Consider the following 21,755-nt stretch of genomic DNA (forward strand, 5'->3'; position numbering starts at 1 on the left):
TGTCCTATGAACATTTCATTGGGAAATCTTATTCTATCCACTTGTAGCCCTAATCTTCCACTTTCAGACTTCATTCTGTTTCCCAAACTCAAGGAACCTTTAAAAGGAACCTGATTTGAGTCCCTTGAAGATGCCCAAAATGTCATTTTGACGTAGTGTAAACTGAAGAACACAGGATTGTTCTAAACTTTTGTTTTGCTTTCTTAACCTGCCTTTCTGAAAGTCAGTTATCATCACACATGCCACAAAACAAGCCTCAACTCAGACAGACTTGGGCTAATGAACCTTGTGAGTAATTCTTCTTGCTCTTTATCTACACTTAGAAAGATGGTGCCTTGTTGATGTGTTTTGAGTGATAGCATTGCTATTTAATGGAATTGAGTTGTTGATAATAGCCTTTTAAATCCCTGTTTATTTTCCAAGGTAGCACTAGTGTAACCTGTTTGCTGTTGTTCAGTGCTGTTGAGTCGATTCTGACTCACAGTGACCCTATATAGGGTTTCAGAGGAGCAGCTGGTGGGTTTGAACTGCTGACTTTATGATTCACAGTCTAGGGATGATCCTACAGTGCCACACCATGAGTGTAACCTGTTTGGACAATGCTAATGTTGATGTTGACTTTGGCATATTTATCAATCTGTACTTGCCATCTTCCTATCTTAGACTCAGTCATTTAAGGTGTACCAGACACTGTTCTGGGAGTGGTGGTGGTAGCTGTGTGCCATGGAGTCGGTTCCGACTCATAGAGACCCTGTACAGGGTTTCTGAGGCTGTAAATCTTTACAAGAGCAGAATGCCTCATCTTTCTCCTGCGGAACAGCTGGTAGTTTCAAACTGCTGACCTTGCGGTTCGCAGCCCGATTCATAACCACTACGCTACCAGAGGTCCTTCTGGGAGTAAAGACAGATTTACTATAAGGTTGTTGTTGTTGTTGTTGTTGTTAAGTGCCATCGAGTCGGTTCCGACCCATAGTGACCCTGTACAGGGTTTCCGAGGGTGTAAATCCTTACGGGAGTAGAAAGCCTCATCTTTCTCCCGCGGAGCGGCTGGTAGTTTCGAACCACTGACCTTAAGGTTCGCAGCCCGATTCGTAACCACTACGCTAGTAAGTATAGATAATTTCTTTATCCCTTTGATATCTAGGCAATTTTTTTTTTAAGTTAAATAAACCTTTTGCCAGCTTTACAACTCAGATCTGTTTTTCTCAAGGACTTGGAACCATCTCTTAGAAATATAATCATCATATGAACCCATTTCCCAGTTTCTGTGGGTGGGCAGGAGCCTAATTTTTGCAGGCACCTAATTGGGGTCCTGGTGTGGCACCATAGGATAAGCACTGGACTGCTAGCCACAAGGTCAGCAGTTCAAACCCACAGTCATTCCTTGGAAACCCTTTATAGGTCGATATGGGTCAGAGCCAACTCAATGGCACTTAATAGCAACTCCAAATTTAGATATAAAACAATCTCTGGTCATAAAAATATGAAAACATTTTTTGCTTTGAATAAAGGCAATTGTTGTTAAGTGCCTTAGTCAGTTCCAACTCACAGTGACTCTGTATAGGGTTTCTGAGGAATAGCTGGTGAGTTTGAACTGCCAACCTTGCAGTTCAAATGACCTTGGGGTTCAGTGCTTGTCCTGTGTCCTGTAGCACCACACCAGGACTCCAAAGGCAATTAGAAAACCTAATTATCAGGTTAATTTAAAATGAATTATGTGCCGCAAATAGTGTTATTAAGTCCTCATAACTTGTGGCACGTTAGGATAAGCACTCAGCCTCAAGGTCAATCTGAACGACAAAGTCGATGGTTCAAACTCACCAGTTGCTCTTCAGAAACCCTATACAGGGTCGCTATGAGTTGGAACTGACTCGACACAACTTAAGAATTAGTGTCTGCTTGGCTATATAAAAAGGCCAGATATCTGTCTTTACAATCTCTTTAGCAGACAGCCTGTGCTGCACATCTCATTCTGGTTTAATGCTAATTCAATAAAACTGTTTTCTTTTTCATATACCACTGTGGAGAGATTTTCTGGGTTGACAAGAGATTTTTTGAAAATTAATTACGTTTCCCAAAAAAGGGCTAGAAGTCATATTATGTCAATATTAGAAGTACATAGATAATGGAGAGAAAACAAGATTTGAACTATATGGAATCAAAATCTAATCTGTGGAAAAGTTTCCAAATTTACAACTCAAACATAAAAGAAACTTGATAGAAGTTTTCTTCAACTTGCTAACAAACCTAAAAATTTACATAGATTACCTGTGACAAGTTGTGAGGCTGAAGACACTTTCATAAACTATCGATAATAAAACTCAAATGTCCATTAACCATGCTAAAAAAAAGTCTAGATTATCATTCCAATCTCTATGTTATTGTTATTGTTAAGTACCGTTGAATGACCCTATGTAGGGTTTCCAAGGAGTGGATGATGAGTTCAAACTGCCAACCAGGACTATGTGTATATAGAGAATGATATTGTAAAGCATTGTCATATGAAGAGGCAATCAAAGAATGGACAGCCATAAATGGTGCAAACTATGCACAGCTCTGGTAGCGTAGTGGTTACAAATTGGGCTGTGAATTTCACAGTCAGCAGTTCGAAACTACCAATGTTCCACAGGAGAAAGATGAGGCTTGCTGCTCCCGTAAAGATTTACAGCCTCAGAAACCCTGTACAGGGGCCCTATGAGTCGGAACCGACTCCACAGCACATAACAACAACAACATACAATAATACATTAACATAAATATCATATTATTTCTCTAAATTCTGTGATGTTTGTGGTAGGTGTCAGTTTTTGTTTGTTTTTTTAATATTTGTTGTGATTTTTCTCATTATAATAAATATCTGGAGTGCTGTTGAAATTTTATATTCAGCCCTTGTACATCCTCACTTCCTCCATTTGCTTTAGCATCTTTAAGCTGTAGAGCAAGTTTCAGAGTCTCTTCTGACATACATTTTGATCTTTTCCTTCTCTCTTGTCTTCTCAGTGACCTTTTGCTTTCTTCCTATATAATATTCTTGATGCCACCCCACAACTCTTCTGGTCTTTGGTCTTTAGTGTCTAGTGCATCAAATCTGTTCTTCAGATGATCTCTATATTCAGGTAGAATTTAATTAAGGTTGTATTTTGGCTCTTGTGGATTTGTTTTAATTTTCTTCAGCTTCAGCCTGAACTTGCGTATAAGCAATTGATGGGTCTGTTCCACAGTCTGTCCTTTTTCTTGTTTTGGCTTATGATCTGGAGCTTTTCCAGCATCTGTTTCCCTAGATGTTGTCAATTTGATTGCTATGTATTCCATTTGGTGAGGCCCATGTATATAATTTTCTTTTATGCTGTTTAAAAAATGTATTTGCAGTGAAAAACTCATTGCTCTTGCAGAAATCTATCATGTGATCTCTTGCATTGTTTCTATCACCAAGGCTATATTCTCCAACTACTGATCCTTTGTCTGTTTCCAATCTTTGCATTCCAATCACCAGTGATTATCAATACTTCTTGATTGCATGTTTGATCATTTTGAGACTGAAGAAATTGGTAGAATTCTTCAATTTCATCATCACTGGCTTTAGTGGTTTGTGCTCAAATTTGAATAATAGTGGTATTAACTGGTCTTCCTTGTAGATGGATGGATATTATCCTATCACAGACAGCACTGTAACCCATGACTGCTCTTAATAATGTTCTTCTTGATGATGAATGCGACACCATTCCTCTTCAATTTGTCATTCCCAGCATAGTAAACCATGTGACTGCCAGATTAAAAATGGCCAACACCAGTACATTTCAGCTAACTCTTGCCTAGGATATCAAAGTTTATGTGTCCCTTTACATTTTTGACAGTTTCCAATTTTCCTAGATTCATGCTTTGTACATTCCGTGTTCCGGTTATTAATGGATGTTTACAGTTGTTTCTCTTCATTTTGAGTTGTGCCCCATCAGCAAATGAAGATCCCAAGAGCTTTACTCCATTCGCATCATGAAGGTCACATGAAGGTCAACTCTACTTTGAGGAAGCAACACTTCCCTAGTCGTATTTTTAGTGCCTGACAATAATCTGGTGCTCTTCATCACGTTTCAATATTCAAAATTCTAGTGCTGACAGTGTTTCACTGCTATTCATAAGGTTTTCAGTGACTAAATATTCAGAAGTAGTTCATCTCTCCTTCTTTCTAGTTTGTCTTCATCTGGAAGCTCATCTGAAACCTGTCCACCATTGTTGACACTGCTGGTATTAAAATACTGGTGATATAGCTTCCAGAATCACAGCAACATACAAGCCACTACAATATGACAAACTGACAGATGAGTGGTGGTGTATGTATGTATGTAGGGGTGTATACATACATATATATATACATACATATATAATGTGTTTTATATATATGATCTTTTTAAATTCTGTTGAATTGGTTCTGACTCATAGCGACCCTGTATAGGGTTTTTGAGGAGAGGCTGGTGATCTTGAACTGCAGACATTGTGATCCAGTCCAAATTATTTATTTATTTATATCTCTATATGTATACACGCACACATATAATTATATATACCTATGTATAATTATGTGGCAACAGTAGTGAAGTTGGCCCAGGATCAGGCAGTGTTTCGTTCTGCTGTGCATATGGTTGCTATAAGTCGGTACTGACTCGATGGCACCTAACAACAACAATGTATAATTATAATTATATACAATTGTAAAGCTGTGTCAGCTTTTAATTTTTCAAAATCAGGAAATTTTAAAACAAAACAAATATATGTTGTTATCATGATCTCACAAAAAATCATTTATTACCAAAATAATTACGAAGGGCATACTCAAGATTTAAAAAAAAAAAAAAAATCTTTCTAGTTAATTGAATAAATTTAGTTGTATTTAAAACTTACTAAATTGCCCTTAAGGAGCCTTGAAGGTGCTGTTGGATAAGCACTGAATGGCTCAACAAAACGTTTGCAGTTCAAACCCATCATGTACTCCCTGGGAGAAAGATGAGGCTTTCTGCTCCTGTAAAAATGTACAGCCTTGGAAACTCTCAACAGGATTCTGTGAATCAGATTCAGCTCAACTGCAGTGAGCTAGTGGTTCAATTACCCTTATTTTTCTTAGTTCACTGTAAACTGAGGAAACCTTTGGCAGGACCCATATCAGAGGCTGATACTTAGAAGTCACAAAAACAAAATACTTTGTATACAAAGACAAAGGTTTTTAAATGATAAAGGTTTGGTTATAACATTTCCAAATAGTATGCAATTTACATAGTGTTGTATCCAGTCATCCTGAAATGGTCAAACAAGTTAGATGATTACAAAGCTCTCCCTCCAAGGTAGTTCCTATTTGAAGTCTCTTTCCTCATCCTCTTTAAGACCCTCAAGAGCCCCCTATCACCACCCTTTATTATTCTGGATAGAAAAGTGGTATTTCCAATTGTTATCCTCTTACCTCAGAGATTCCATCTTGTTTCTGTAACAAAATGTTTGGCAACAGTGTAAGTTTTCCTCAGAAATTATAGGAAATATTTTACTTCATTAAGTTGCTAATTCAAATTCTGCAGTTGAAACCCACCAGCTGCCCCTTGGAAACCCTACCTATACACAGGGTTGTTAGGAGTTGGAATCAACTCAAAGGCACTTAACAACAAAGTAGATAAAAGGGAGTGCAATGGTTCCATACAATAAGCATGGACTGTGAGCCATAAAGTTCATGGTTTGAGCCCACCAGCTGCTCCAGGGGAGAAAGATGAGGCATTCTGCTCCCACAAACATTTACAACCTCGGAAACACTATACAAGGTCACTTTAAGTCAGAACTGACTCAATAGCACTTAACAACAACACGAAGAAGTAGATAAAATATAAGACACCCTATAAAGGAGAGGGAGTCCTAGTGTGGCACTGTGGGGTAATAGCACCAGACTGCAAAGCCGTTTGAACTGCAAGGTTGGCAGTTCAAACTCACCAGCTGCTCCTCAGAAACCCTGTATAGGGAGAGTCGCTATGGACTGGAATCAACTCAACAGCACTTAACAACAACAGAATAAAGGAGAAAGCTATGATGATGGGATTAGATTTGTTCTATAATGAATTGTGGAAAATGATAAAAACCTATTGGAAGCCTCAATTTATAATAGTAAAAGGAAAAACAGGACAGGGTTTTCTGAGAAAAAATAGTGATGATAGAAGGCCAGCTCAAATTTGAATAAAAATCTCTCCGTTGCCCCTCCTTCCCAGTCTTTTTTTTTTTTTTTTTTTTGTTTTATTTGTGAATTATGTGATAGTTTACATGGGAGAACATTACATTCATCCTATCATATATCGTTTCATTGCCATGATTGCAATCCCCTCCATGCATCATCAACCTTAACCCTGCAAGCCTGCCACCAGTTGTCGGGTCATCAGCACACAGCCCCTCTCCCTCTCTAGGTTTAGAGTCCCCTGCTGCTCCATTTCTCCACTCCATCATCTCTGCCTCCATCCCTGGCATCACTGTTTCTCTGAGTAGGGTCCCACTCTCCGCTCTTCTCCCTTGATGGTCTCAGGGACCTCTACTACTAGACTGCTAAGTCAATCACTCCCCTCCTTTTGCTACAAAACGTCTACCTTTACATTTCCAACCCTCACAGTCAGTCCCAATAACAATTATTCAACATTGTACCACAAGAGACCTATCCCCATTTCCTTTTATTAGCCCCACCCAGACAGACTGGAAACTACTCAGTGGAGATTCTACCTTCCTCCAGGTCCTCGGGATCCAGGTTCCCTCTTGAAATCTTGTAAGCCAGTCACTTCTTGCCTTTGTAGGGTCCCCCCACCCCCGCCCCATTTTGGGTAGCCAATGTCCAAGTTGCCCATCCCTGTGTACTCTGTGTATGGAGGGGCTGGGAATGATCCTCGCTGTAAAGATTTGTTCGTTCTTTTGAGCTACTGCATACATAGGTGTAGGTCAAGTTCATCAAATTGTATCAGATTACTCTTTTTTTCCTCTTCTTTTCTTCTTCTAGTTGAGCTCTGATCATCCAGTCATTGAAGCCTGGTCAAGTGGGTATTATCTGCAAGTATGGATGTTCTTATGCATATGCCCTCTCTTCTTATCAGCTGGATGCTTCACTTTCCACTCTAGTCCTCTGTAGCTATGTCACTGACTCTGGGCCCAAGAGTCTCCAAGTCTTGCCACACTGCTGGCCAACCAGGTCTCCACCCGGGTACACAGGAGTCTATTGACCATTGTAGGGCTTCGCTCGCAGCTTCATTGCTGTTTTCCCCTCACTTCCCCTTACCGGTGACAACTGTGGTCACCAACCAGAAAACATGTCTGCTTGTGTATTCCCACTGAGTCTTAGTCTTGGAAGGGAGTTTGCCCTGAGGGGACCTGACCACTTGCCTTGATATCTCCTGGGCAAGCAACTTGCTTGTTCTTGTAGTAATCAGTTAGACTGCCATTATTCTTTTGTATTTCTCCTGTTGGGCTTTCTTTCAAGAAGTATCTTCTGTTCTTGTAGTTGCTCCAGGCTGGTCTGTTTGTCCTTTCAAGTGGAGATTTCCCACCTCAGAAGATTCTGGGTGAAGTTCAGGATTCCACCTATGGTCTTATGTAATGCAGAGGCCCCACAAGAAGCCTCCTTCACTGGGCACATTGTAGTCCCATTTTAAGTATTCCAATCAGTTATATGCAGAAGACAGACTTACAAGCTTTCTATGGTGATATTTCTGGCTATTCCTTTCTCTCCTCCTCCAGTGTCTATTTTATAAAGGTATACAAGGGAAACCAAGATTCAAAAGACAGCCAAGCATCTTAACATTATTTTCCCCCTTTTGCCCATTCCAAGCATGTCCCAATCCCTGTATCCCAGAGCCCTGTTGTTCCAAGGTTATGCATACATCATTATTTACCTCTGTCCCGCTTAGCCCATGCAAACCTTCCTAATTGTTCTCCCATCTGCCTTGTTCTTCCATTCCCCTCCCCTTTCTTGTGTATTGCCCCCATCCTTAGCACCCAAACTATCCTGTGTCTATTCCTTCCCCTGTGCTCCACCTTCCCCTTCCTTCCCTCACCCCACCCCCTATATCCCGGTAACCAGCAAAAATCCCTTTCCACACCCTTTAGTATGGGTTCTTTTTCTTAGTCTTTTACAGTAGTGGGCCTATGCAGTATTTCTCCTTTTGCAACTGACTAGTTTCATTCAACATAATGTCCTCAAGGTTCATCCATGTTATGTGATAGCTTATAGCTTCCTTGTTCTTCAAGGTAGCATAATAATCCACTGTGTGTATGTATCATAGTTTGTTTATCCATTCTTCAGTTGATGGGCACTTAGGCTGTCTTCATCTTTTTGCCATTGTAAATAGTGCTGCTCTGAACATTGGTGTGCATATATCTACTTGTGTTATTGCTTGTATTTCTTGTGGGTAAATACCAAGTAAAGGAATTGTTGGATCATAAGGTATTTCTATTTACAACCTTCTGAGGAAACACCATTTTGCTTTCCAGAGAGGTTGGACCATTTTGCAATCCCACCAGCAATGCAGGAGCGTCCCAGTCTCTTCACATCCTCACCAGCATTTATTGTCCTCTACTTTTTTTATCTTTGCTGTTATTGCTGGTGTGAGATGATATATCTCATTGTTGTTTTGATTTGCACTAATGGCTAGTGATTGTGAACATTTCTCCATATGTTTGTTGACTGCCCATCTTTATCTATTATGCTGGTTTTTCCCTTAAAGTTTATTTTATCAGAGATTAGTACTGCCACTCCTGTTTGTTTTTTATTGTAATTAGCTTAATATATATTTTTCCAGCCTTTGACTTTTAAACTGCTTTTGTCACTGTGTGTAAGATGTGTCTCTTGCAGACAGCATATTGAAGGATCTTGTTTTCTTGTCCATTCTGCCACCCTCCGTCTCTTAACTGGTGCATTTAATCCGTTTACATTCAGTGTAATTATTGATAGGTATGGATTAATTGCTGCCATTATGTTTTTTTGTGGGGTTGCTGCTTTATTCGTTCTGTGTGTCTTCCTTTGCTGAGTTCATGCTTTTTGTGTTCTTTCTTGTGAGTTTCCTCATAGTTTTAATGTTTCCATATTCTTCTTAGATTTTCATTCTCTTGGTATGTTGTGCAGGGTTAATTTTCTTTAAGGTTACCTCATATTTCATTAACTTTTACCTACATTTTGTGCAGTCTATTTTATCCTGTAAGCTACCTGACCTTCTCACCATCTGGATCACTGTTCCTACGTTTTTACCTTCTTTTACATTGTAATTGTTTTGCTCATAGACTGACATCCCAGATTCTATAAGTTTGTTCTTATAGTTTTGTTCTGTTCTCGACTCTTCCATCTGTTGATTTAGTTCTGGGAGGTGCTGCCACATATGCCAATCTCTGGTTGTTGTCTTTTCTTTTTGGTTCTCAATCCACAGAACTCCCTTTAGGATGTTTTGTAGTGCAGGGTTGGCTTTAGCAAAATCCCTAAGTTTCTGTTTATCCTGGTATGTTTTGATTACACCGTTGTATTTGATCCGTAGCTTTGCTGAATAAAGGATTCTTGGTTGACAATTTTTTTCTTTCAGGGTTTTATACATGCATACATACATACACACACACACACACACACACACACACACACACATATATATATATATATGATATATGTATGTATGTATGTATATTGCCTTCTTGCTTGCATGGTTTCTGCTGAGATTTCCAAGCTTAATCTGACTTGCTTGCCTTTGTATGTAATACTTCTCTTTTCCCTAGCTGCTTTCAAGATTCTGTCCTTACCTTTGATTTTGGAGAGCTTGATTATGATATGTCTCGGTCATTTTCTTTTGGGGTCTATCCTTCCTGGGGTTTATTGAGCTTCTTGAAATGTTTATCTTTTCAGGATGTTAGAGAAGTTTTCTTCCAGCTGTATTTCAACTATTTCCTCTGTGGACTTGTGTGATTCTTCCTGTCTGGAATGCCGATAATTCTGAAGTTACTCCTCTTCATGTTGTCCATGAATCTTAGACCTTCTTCAGATTTTTTAATCTTTTTTTCTGTTTGCTCTTCTAGCTTAGTGGTATTGAGAGATTTGTGTTCCAGCTCACTAGTTCTGGCTTCCATCTCTTCTAATCTACTCTTTTATCCTTTCATAGTATTGTCTATTTCTGATATTCTATTATTGATCATTTGGACCCCTTTCTGCAGGTTTTGAACTGTTTCCAATGCTGTATCTCTTATTTGATTGTTCCTGTAGTGCTTTCCTGACTTCATCCTTATTTTTCTCAACTCCATTGTAAAGTCTTTTGAAACATTTTATAGTCATTTTTATGAATTCTTTCTCAGGTATTTCCAAGGCCTGCCCTCCTTCCACAGTGTAGTCCAGGTCTACTTCTAGGCCATTTGTCTCAGACATTTTATCTTGTTTCTCAACATAAGCTGATATTGTCATCTGCTTTTGCTTCTTGGACATGTTTAGTGTTTATCTGTGGCCTTAATACTTAATTGAGTGCGTGTTTTGGCATTTTTTATGCTTTCTGATTGCCTCCAGGTAGATGTGATTGCCCGGGCTTCCCTTTTCACTGTTATTCACTGAATCAGAGTAACTTTCAGAGGTGTTGTCTGCCTCCCTGGTATATGGCAGTTAGTATTGGTTCTTGCCTGGATTTTGTTTTTTTATAGAGTGTGACTGTAGTTTAACTATATGACAGCAGTTTCTGTCTCTTCTTCGGTAATATAGGGAGAGGAAGAGTCCCCCAAAGGTAAAAGGGGGAGCAAAAACAGCAAAACAGCAACAGCAAAAAAAAAAAAAAAAAAAAGACCCACCAAAAAACAAAATCAGAAACAACAACAAAAAAAACTAGATTGGATACGATAGTCTCTAATCGCAGAAAAGGGAGATGAGGGAGATAAGAAAAAAAAAAAAAAATTGTAGCCTAATATGAGTATGACTTTAATGTCCTCTTTCAACTTCTTGCCTTTAAAGCCGCCTGATAAATTTCATGATGCCACTGTTGGTTGCTATGGTGCACCTCAGGATTTAATTTAATTTTCAGCCTGTTTTGTATTTAAACTCTCTTTCCCTCTCCACACCCCTTGTTCTGGACTTTTCGCTATTAAAAAATAGTTAAGGGCTGGCTTTTGGGCTGAGAGTATCTTTGTGCATGCGTGGCAGAAGAATCCACCAGTGGTGGGGGTGGGGTGTCCTCCACTCACTCAGACTCCCTACCTCTAGTCACCAGAATGGAGGTGTGCAAACAGTGGGGGCCAGTGAACAGAGACCAAAAAGAAAAACAAAAAATTAGAACCAAGTAAAACTGACTAAGTGTATTGTCTACCTTTGTTCTGAGGTTCCCGCAGTGTTATTCTGTGGTGGATCTGTTTCACCGCTTGGTCTTGCCATTTGGTCTTGCCCAAGTTGTCAGCTCTGGGCCGCTGAGCCCGGCAGATTAAAAAATACGCGATTTCTTACTTCGGTTTCAAGTTCCACTAGCTATAAGCCTTCAAACTTTTTAAATATTCCTACCCATTTGGTTCAGAGCTCAGGCCTGAACCTTCTTCACCTGGTATTCTGTGGTATTGCTGACGGCTAACTACACTGCCCCTCTACCCTGTCCGCCATGAAGTCCCGCCTCTCCCACAGTCTACTTCTTGACTTTCCATAGTAGCTGTCCCATGATTCACCCTTTTTCTAGCATCTACTTCCTTCCAATATCCCTGCTGTCTATTCTGTTTTGTTGAGTTCCACTGAATTGGTTCTGAATCATATTGACCACATGCAACAGAACAAAACATTGCTTAGTCCTGTGCCATCCTCATAGCCATAACTATGTTGCAGCCACTGTGCCAATCCATCTGGTTGAGATCTTTCTCTTTTTCACTGAGTCTCTAGTTTACCAAGTGTGAGATTCCTTCTGATAACATGTCCAAAATTGCTGTTGTTGTTAGGTGCCATCAAGTTGGTTCCAACTCATAGCAACTCCAGGTAGAATAGAGTGAAACACTAGCTGGTCCTGTGCTATCTTCACAATTATTATTAACTTTGAGTCCATTTCTGTAGCCAATGTGTAAATCCATTTTATTGTGTGTCTTCCTCTTTTTCTGAAGTCCAAAGTGAGTGAGACAAAGTCTCACCATCCTCGCTCCTAAAAAACATTCTGGTTATACTTTTTCAAAGACAGATTTGTTCACTTGTCTGGTGGTCCATGGTATATTCACTATTCTTTGCCAACACCATAACCCAAATGTATCAGTTCTTTAGTCTTCATTATTCACTGTCCAGCTTTCACATGTATTATGAGGCAACTGAAAATATCATGGTTTGAGTCAAGTGCATCTTTGCTTTTTTATTTTTTTAAAACAAGTTTCCAGGAATTAACAGAATGCCAATTAAGCTGTTTCAAGAAATAAATACAGCTCTAGAGGTATATTCTTGTGTATGCCAAAAAATATGAAAGATAACATAAAGAAAAAATACGAAAGACAAGGCTAACTGACTGAAAAAGATCCATTTCTGTACTTTCCAAAGAAAGATGAGTCAACAGATGTGGAAATTATCTAACAATAACAATACTACATGAAAGTAAAATTTTGCTGAAGGTAATTAATAATGGTTGTAGCCATACAACTGCCAGAAATTCAAGCTGAATTCAAATAATAATGTGAAAGGAGGGATATCATTGCTGATGTCAGATGGATTTTAGCTGAAAGCAGGGAATACCAGAAAGTCTCTGCTTCAAGATATGTTATTGTTGTTAAGTTCCATCGAGTTGATTCCAACACATAGTGACCCTGTATAGGGTTTTTGAGGAGCAACTGGTAACTTTAAACTACTGACCTTGCAGTTCAAACTGACTTTGCAGTCCAGCACACTAACCCACAGCACACACCAGGAATCAAGGTTATGGAGACCATTAAAAGAGGCTTCGAATTAGGGGCCTTTCCCTCCTCCATTATGAGTGTTGAAAAGGATGACATGATCTCTCAGGCCCTGAATGTATTTTTATTCCTGTAGAAATATTGTTAAATAACCTTATAAAAGGAGCTCTGGTAGCGTAGTGCTTACAAATCAGGCTGCTAAACTCGGCAGTTCAAAACTACCAGCCATTCTGTGGGATAAAGATGAGGCTTTCTGCTCCTGTAAAGATTTACAGCCTCAGAAACTCTGAGTCGGAACCAACTCCACCGTACTTAACAACAACCTTATATTAGCTGGGCGAGCAAAATGCATCTGGGTCTAAGCATTTTTCTTAAACTTTAATACAACCAATTTTGAAATTTCTCATCTATTCATTCATTAAACACTTATCAAGCCCATGTTGTGTTAGGTGGTAACAAGTTGGTACCTACTCATAAGGGCTCTATGCACAGCAAAACAAAACACTGCTCAGCTCTGGGCCAACCTCACAATCATTGCTACACCTAAGCCCATTGCTGCTGCCACTATGCCAACCTATCTCATTGGGAGTCTTCCTCTTTTTCTCCAACTATCCACCTTTACCAAGCATGATATCCTTTTCCAGTTACTGGTCCTTTCTGGTAATATGTCTGAAGTATGAGAGAAGTTTGGCCATCTTGGCACCCAACGAGCACTCTGGCAGTACCTCCAGATCTGTTTGTTCTTTTGGCAGTCCATGGTACTTTAAATATTCTCCTCCAACACCAAAATGCAAATGCATCAATTCTTCTACAGACTTCCTTATTCCCCGTCCAACTTGAACATGCATATGAGTTTATTGAAAATACCATGGCTTGGGTCAGATGCACATTAGTCCTCAAACTTACATCTTTGCTCTTCAACATTTTAAAGAGTTCTTGTACAGCAGATTTGCCTAATGCAATACGTTGTTTGATTTCTTGACTGTTGCTTCCATGAGTGTTGATGATTGATCTGAGCAAAATGAGTCTCTGACAACTTGAATCTTTTCTCCATTTATATGGATGTTATTTATTAGTCTAGTGGTGAGGATTTTTGTTTTCTTTTACTAAGGTGCAACCCATACTGAAAGCTGTAGTCTTTGATTTTCATCAGCAAGCATTTTAAGTCCTCTTCACTTTCAGAAAGCAAGGTTGTATCATCTACATATCGCAGGTTGTTAATGAGTCTTCCTCCAATCCTGATGCCACATTTTTTTTTTTTTATATATATAGTCCAGTTTCTCAGATTATTCGCTCAGCATACAGACTGAGTAAGTATGGCAAAAGAATACAACCCTGGAACACACCTAATTTTAAAAAATTCAGTGTTCCCTTGTTCTGTTCAAACAACTGCCTCTTGGTCTATGTACAGGTTTCTTATGAGCACAATTAAGTATCCCAGAATACTCATTCTTTGCAATTTTGTCCATAGCTTGTCATGATCCACACAATAGAATATTTTTGCATAGTCAATAAAGCACAGGTAAACATCTTTCTGGTATTCTCTGACTTTAGCCAAGATCCATCTGATGTCAGCAATGATATCCCTAGTTCTACGTCCTCTTCTGAATGCGGCTTGAACTTCTCGAAGTTCTCTGTCAATGTATGGTTGCAGCCTTTTTTGTACTATCTTTAGTAAAACTTTACCTGCATGGGACATCAATGATATTGTCTGATGATTTCCACATTCTGCTGGGTCACCTCTCTTTGGAATGGGCACAAATTGTGGATCTCTTCCAGTCAGTTGGACATGTAGTTATCTTACAAATTTCTTGGCATAGATGAGTGAGTACACCTCCAGCGCCGCATCACTTTGTTTAAAGATTTCAATTTGTATTCCACCTATTCCTGGTGCCTTGTTCTTTGCCAATGCCTCCATTGCACCTTGGACTTCTTCCTTCAGTATCATTGGCTCTTGATCATATGCTACCTCTTGAAGTGGTTGAACATCAATCATTTCTTTTTGATACAGTAACTCTGTCTCTCTTTCTTTCTTCCTACTCTGTCTTCATCTGGAAGCTTAGCTGAAACCTGTCCACTGTGGGTGACCCAGCTATTATTTAAAATACCCATGGCATAGCTTCCAGAATCACAGCAACATGCAAGCCACCATAATATGATAAACTGACAGAAGAGTGGTATACCAAGTCCACACTACTGAATTAAATACTGGGGATACAATGGTGATTAAAACACACAATGGTCCATGTTTGTAGAGACTTGTAGGAAATTTGACAGGAAATTATTATATAGGAAGAAAGAGTACTGTGACAGCAATAGAGGGGCACTAGAAGAGTTGGGAAAGCTGACAATCCGAAGTGGGAACTGCACAGGTTTGGGATGGAGATGTACAAATTACCAATATTTATGAATAATTCAGAACAGAATGAGTAAAACTCTCGAGGTTAATAAAGAATATAGCACAGTTGAAGCCTACAGGTAGAATGGTGTTAGATAAACTGGAAATGTGTTCAGGGCCATATTATAGAGGGTCTTATCAGCCATGTTAAGAAATTGGAAAGTAATTTCCAAACCAGTGGATTATTTCTCTACTATAAAATTTGTAATGCAATACAATTTTTTCATGAGTCTTGTTTTTAATTTAAAAAATGTTTAATTGTAACAAATTCAAAGCAGTAAGGAAAATAATAATAAATTTGATACTAGTTAGTTTTTCCCCTCCCACCTTTCTAGGAATTTGTGAGACTCAGTTTTAATTGTATTTCATTTCCACTTAATTCTTTATGCTGCCAGCTACAAATTATTCTGCAATTATAAGTTCTGTTATTAGAAGTGCTCTGAATTGCTTTTGGGGGAAAAGGTATTTTAACGGCTCATGATCAAATTCAGTATTTAAAGTCATGATTAAACTAAAAATTCTCCAGAATAAATCCTTTCTCTTCTGCTCTCCAACTGGTTCTTCTTGTCACACTCCCATTTCTATTAATAGTGCCACAATATGACCTAAGGGCCCTCCATCACTTCAGCCAGTTTCTTCTTGGACATTTAACTTCTTGGACATTTTTCTGAACCATTTAACTGCCACCAGACTGGTCCTACTCCCCTACTGATTTTATAACCTAATTTTCATGCACAAAATTCTCTTCAGTCTTTCACCTACCCATAGAAGCAAGTTGTGTTTTGGAACTAACTATCTTTACAAGTTGAACCCACTTTCCTCTCAAATTTAACTCCTGCTACTTCATGCTACCTCTCAGCACATCTCTCTACTTCAGTCAGTCTTATTGCTTCATGTCCCTTTTCTCTACTTGTTGTTGCCATTGAGTCAGTTCCAACACATAGCGACCCTGAAAGGGTTTCTGAGGAGTAGCTGGTGAGTTTGAACCTCCAATCTTGTGGTTCAAATTGATCTTGCAGTCAAGTGCTTATCCTACAGCATCACACCAGGACATTGCCTCTTAATCATCTATATTCATATTTGCTTTTCCCTACTCATATCTATCTATCCAAATATTAATCCTATGCTGTTTTGCTTGGCCACCACTTATCTGTTTGTTGTACTATGGTGGCTTGTATGTTGCTGCAATACTGGAAGTTACACTAATGGGTCCTTCATGGTGAATGGGTTTCAGCAGAGATTTCACAAACTAAGAAAGACTATGAAGAAAGGCATGATGATCTAGTTCTGAAAATTAGACAATCTGAACTTTATGGATCACGATAGAATACTTCCAGGTCCCTTGCCTTGGACATGTCATCAGAATGGATCAAGCACTAAAGGAAGACTATGTTTTGTAAAGTAGAGGGTCAGTGAAGTGTGGGAGATCATTGGTGAGACAGACTGACACAAAAGATACAATGGTGAACTTGAATATGTTGGTGATTGTAAGAACTGGGCAATGTTTTGATCTGTTGTACACAAGATCACCTTGAGTTGGAGTTGACAGCAATTAACAACTCTGCTTAACACAGCTTAAGTTAATAAAATTCCCTTTGATTCCTTTATAATTTCCATTCTAATGACTGTGTCATACATGTTGACATTCAAATGTACATTCATGAACTACTGTCCTAATGTTCCTTGAGAGTAAGGAACGTTACTGCTTTAGTGTACCCAGCATAGTAGTAAGTAAGTCATGAAGTCCAGTGACTACATGCAGTAGATGATTTCAGTAATGATGGGCAGATTAAAATTTAAAAACTACTTATGAGACTCTAGATAATCTATCTTGAGATATATCAAGACTGAAGAACCAAAATTAATACCTTTAACCAGCTTAGATAAATCTGAATAGCAAAGAATCTGAATGGCAGAGAATGAAGCTATTCTAAAGTTAATTTTACAGAGGTGAAATAGCAATTAAAAGAAGCAATATTATATGTTGGATAGATGAAAGCAGAAGAGGATATGATACTGAGCGTTCTTATATTAAGGCAGCAGATGTAATTCACTTTACTGACCTTCCACTTTACAAGTTTGATGCCCCAAGCATGACACCTTTAGCAAGAAAACAATAGACCTGGTATTGTTTTCTAATAATAAACTCTCCTGAGGCTTCATGATAAATGTTTTATAGTGGTTTTATGAAAAAATTCAAAAATTTAAACAAGGAGGAATTTTCAGTTCAGATAGGATTATAAAGGAAATGGAGTCCTGGTGTGGTGCTGAAGGCTAATACACTGGACCGAAAGGTCGGTTTGAACCACAAGATCAGCAGTTCAAATCTCATCAGCTACTCCTCAGAAACCCTATACAGAGTAGCTATGAGTCAGCACCGACTACATGTCACTTAACAACAACAACATAGGAAATTAGAAAAGCTACTTCAAAGTGGCAAGTGAATCTTTGTAGAACCTCTTTCAGTTCGATGGGTAGTTTGAAAACAAAAAAAGATTGCATGTTGTATTCTGTAATTTAGCTTCATCTTGAAATTACAACCGAATTCAAAAACTACAGGCCCTGGGTGGTGGCTTAATAAGAAAACCTGAAAAAATTGGAAGGATACTGATGCAGAAATTTGGAGAGGATCATCAGTTCCCCATTTTGTCTCAAATTTAATAAATAAGGAAACAGTTGGCAAACACCTATAAACCAGATGTCAAAACATTAAGTTAAATCTATACTTAATGTATTTTTCATAACTTTTTATCTAAGTCTGTTTGATAAGATCTGTTTGAGAGATCTGTTATAGTAGTTTCAAGGATTGTTTGTTTCTATGCTTGATACACAGAATATCATTATTGCTAGAATGTTCTTGTTATGTGCTGTGGAGTTGGTTCCGACTCAAAGCGACCCTGTACAGGGTTTCTGAGGCTGTAAATCTTTATGGGAGCAGAAAGGCTCATCTTTCTCCCGCGGAACAGCTGCTAGTTTCGAGCTGCTGACCTTGCGGTTCGCAGACTGATTCTTAACCACTACTCTACCAGTGCTAGAACATCCTTTATAAAAAAACTGTTTTTCACTTATGGTTACAAACTTGTGTGATACAGATTGATTCTACCTTTAAACTTGGAAGGTGTGCCTGTCATAAAGATGTTCAAAATTTATAACCATTTATTGAGTAAAACCATGGATTTAATTAATATGTAATAATTTATAAAAATTTCACTGATTTGATCTGGCTCTAATAAGCTCACCCAGTATAAAATAATTACATGTTTCTTTAAAATCTGGACAGCAGTAAAGGTATTTTTACTGTAAAATATGTTTATAATTAAATACAGTGATCTTGATAGATTAACTTTTAAGACAAATACATTTACCTAGATAGTAAAGAGTTATCTATTTCACCTACAATAACTAACAATCCAGATATATAAATTATAACAGTACTACTTAATAAGGGGTCCTGGTGTGGTACTATAGGATAAGTACTGGACTGCTTATCACAAGGTGGGCAGTTCAAACCCGCCAGCCATTCCTCACACACCCTATATGGGTTGCTGGGAGGTGGAACTGACTGAAAGGCACTTAACAACAACTTAATACTTAATAAACAAACATCATAATTCTATGTAACCTGTCTTAAAATATATGGAGGTTAGTCAAAAAGTATTGCTACCAGAATTATAGTTCATACATACATGGGTTTAACTTCAAATAAAATGTGTTTAAGCATGTCTCTGTGATGAGTGGAATGCTGCTGACAAGTTTATTCAATAGTGCTTGTCTTAGTTTCATTAGGATGTCTTCAAAAACAAATCAATCAAAACAGTGGCTTCCAAGGGAAACTGCTGGGCCAGTTAAATTCAAGGCAGAGAGGTTATCTCAGAAGGTTACGGTGACTGCTTCTTGGGATTACAAAGGGGTAGTTTTAATAGATTTTCTCAAAGGACATAGAATGATCACAGTGGCTTATTATGAAGTTTTAAGAAAAACTGAGACTTGCCTTGATGAGAAAAAGGCCTGGGAAGTTGTGCCAGGGAATGGTTTTTCATTATGGCAATTTGCCTGCTCATTTCTCCAAGGTAACAGGAATTGCCCGATGAGAATTTCATTGTGAAACCTTACTCCCTCTACCCTACAGCCTTGATCAGGCCTCTTCTTTTGTTTCCCTACACTTAAAGAACATGGAAAAGGAACATGATCTGAGTCCCTCAAGGATCCCCAACTACTATTTTGACACGGTATAAATAGAAGAATGCAGAATTCTTAGGAAAAGGGTTAGAGAGGCAGAAGCACCACCTTCAGAAGTGTATAGACCTAGATGAATATTTTGAGAAACAATAGATTCCCATTTTGATATTTTTGTTTAATAAAGGTTTCTATGACTTTATTAGGAGCTCTGGTAGCACAGTGGTTACAAGTTGAGCTGCTAACCTCAAGGTCAGCAGTCTGAAACTACCAGCTGTCTCAAGGGAGAAAGATGAGGCTTTATGCGCCTATAAATATTTACAGCCTCCAAAACCCTATACAGGGTTGTTATGAGTTGGAACCAACTCCATGGCACATAAACACCATGACATTATAGCAATAATTTTTACTTATCCTAGTAAATTCTTGAAAATCAAACCCTAAATATGAGTGAAATTCTTTCATTCAAAGCTATCTGAAAAATATTTCTTACAATGTATAGGAAAGAGGACTCCTGGTGTGATGCTGTAGGAGTAGCACAGGACTTCTAACCACAAGGTTGGTGGTTCAAACCCAGTAGCTGCTCCTTGGAAACCCTATACAAAGTTGCTGTGAGTTTGAACCTACTTGACGGCACTTAACAATAACAACGATATAGAAAAGAGAATGACACTAAAAGTTAGGGATAACATATTAAAAATTATTCAAGGGAATTATTGTTGTTAGGTCCCATCGAGTCAGTTTCAACTCATAGCAGTCCTATGCATGACAGAATAAAACACCGCCCAGTCCTGCACCATTCTCACAATTGTTACTGTGTTTCAGTCTATTGTTGCTGCCACTGGATCAATTCAAAGAAACAGCAGAAAGAATAACATAACCCATCTTCAAAACAAAAAGAACACAAACCAAGTAAGAATAGAATGCAACACATGCCTTTTCAAAAATACTCATAAATGACATCAAATTTTGTAGACCCTCGGATAAAAAGGAAAGAAATTGTTTTTGCATGCCTTTTAAATAAGATGGGAATTTTTTAAAGACTTTAGAAAGCTCTAAATCAGACAGTTTGTAGCTTAATCATTCTGAGTTCCTTGGGGATGATATGCAAACACTCATAGGCTCTGATTTGGCATGGAGCCTTACAGAAATGATTCACCATGTTAAAAATCAACTTAACTTTTTGCATTAAGGTTCTACTCAGTGTTTTTCAGAAACTTATTTTAAAGGCACTGTAAAGGTTTAGGTTGGCAGTTTCATCTATTACAACAGAAGGGATTGCAGTATTTTACATTGTAGGCAAGTTAAGTTGCAAAGTGACAAATGTTGGGATAGTAAATGATTTATACAATTCTTCCATTAAACAGAATACTTTATACTCAATAATATGCCCCCAAATCAGTATAAATTAATGTTTTATAACATCTTACTTTCACATCTGAAAAAGTAACGATGAAGGAATGAATAAAAACTCTTACCACTTGGCAGTACCACGACTGGCTCTGTAACCCTTTGTTCATCTGCTGACGGGAGGGTTAGAGAGATGATTGACACCATTCCCAGACTAGTTCCCACAAACAGACAAGGGGAGATGGTAGAGTCATTTTTCCGTGCAAAGGACTCCATGAAATACAGGGCTGTAATTGCTTCCTTAGAATCTTTATCAATACTGGAGATACTAGAGCTTCTGGAACGATTATAAGAATTTTCTCGGTTTTCTAAGAAAATTTGAAAAATAAAATGTGTTAGAATATTTCTGGAACAAGTAAGTTAGTTCAAATACATGAAAACCACAATTATGAAGAGGAAGTAGAATTTCATTCTTTGTTAACTGATCTGAAAGGCAGCTTCTCCAGTTCACTTGTTTATTTTGTAGATAGACTTGAAGCCTAGAAGTATAGATCAAAAACTTTGGCAGAGCTGGGACTACAACTTGAGTCTCCCGGATTCCAGTTCATTTTTCTTTTCCTATTATTATCTCAAGGAGCTCTGGTAGCATAGTGGTTACGAATTGGGCTGCTAATCTCATGGTCAGCAGTATAAAACTACCAGCCATTCAGTGGGATAAAGATGAGGCTTTCTGTTCCCGTAAAGATTAATAGCCTTGGAAACCCTGTACAGGGTCGCTATGAGTCGGAACCGACTCCACGGCACATAATAACAACAACAATAATTATTATCTCACACATTTGTTGAAATTCTATAAACTGAGGCAGAACACTGGTCTAAGTAGTTTAAGTTACAGGAATTTCTGGTACCATTTCAATTATGCATTTCTCCTGTCTCTTGTTAGAACTATTCTTAATGATATATTGACAAT

At 38.3% G+C, this 21,755-nt stretch overlaps 1 protein-coding gene across 2 annotated transcripts in view; it reads right to left on the reverse strand.

The window, feature by feature from the left end:
• Positions 1-21,755, reverse strand: part of STXBP5L (syntaxin binding protein 5-like) — a 526,662-nt gene that overhangs the window by 34,552 nt on the left and 470,355 nt on the right. For both annotated transcript variants that reach the window (XM_006864137.1, XM_006864138.1), the window contains one exon: positions 20,914-21,153. In XM_006864137.1, coding sequence (XP_006864199.1) covers positions 20,914-21,153 — 240 coding nt within the window. The remainder of the gene's footprint in view (positions 1-20,913; positions 21,154-21,755) is intronic.

This window comes from Chrysochloris asiatica, unplaced genomic scaffold (assembly GCF_000296735.1).
Source record: "Chrysochloris asiatica unplaced genomic scaffold, ChrAsi1.0 scaffold00061, whole genome shotgun sequence".
Taxonomy (NCBI): Eukaryota; Metazoa; Chordata; class Mammalia; order Afrosoricida; family Chrysochloridae; genus Chrysochloris; species Chrysochloris asiatica.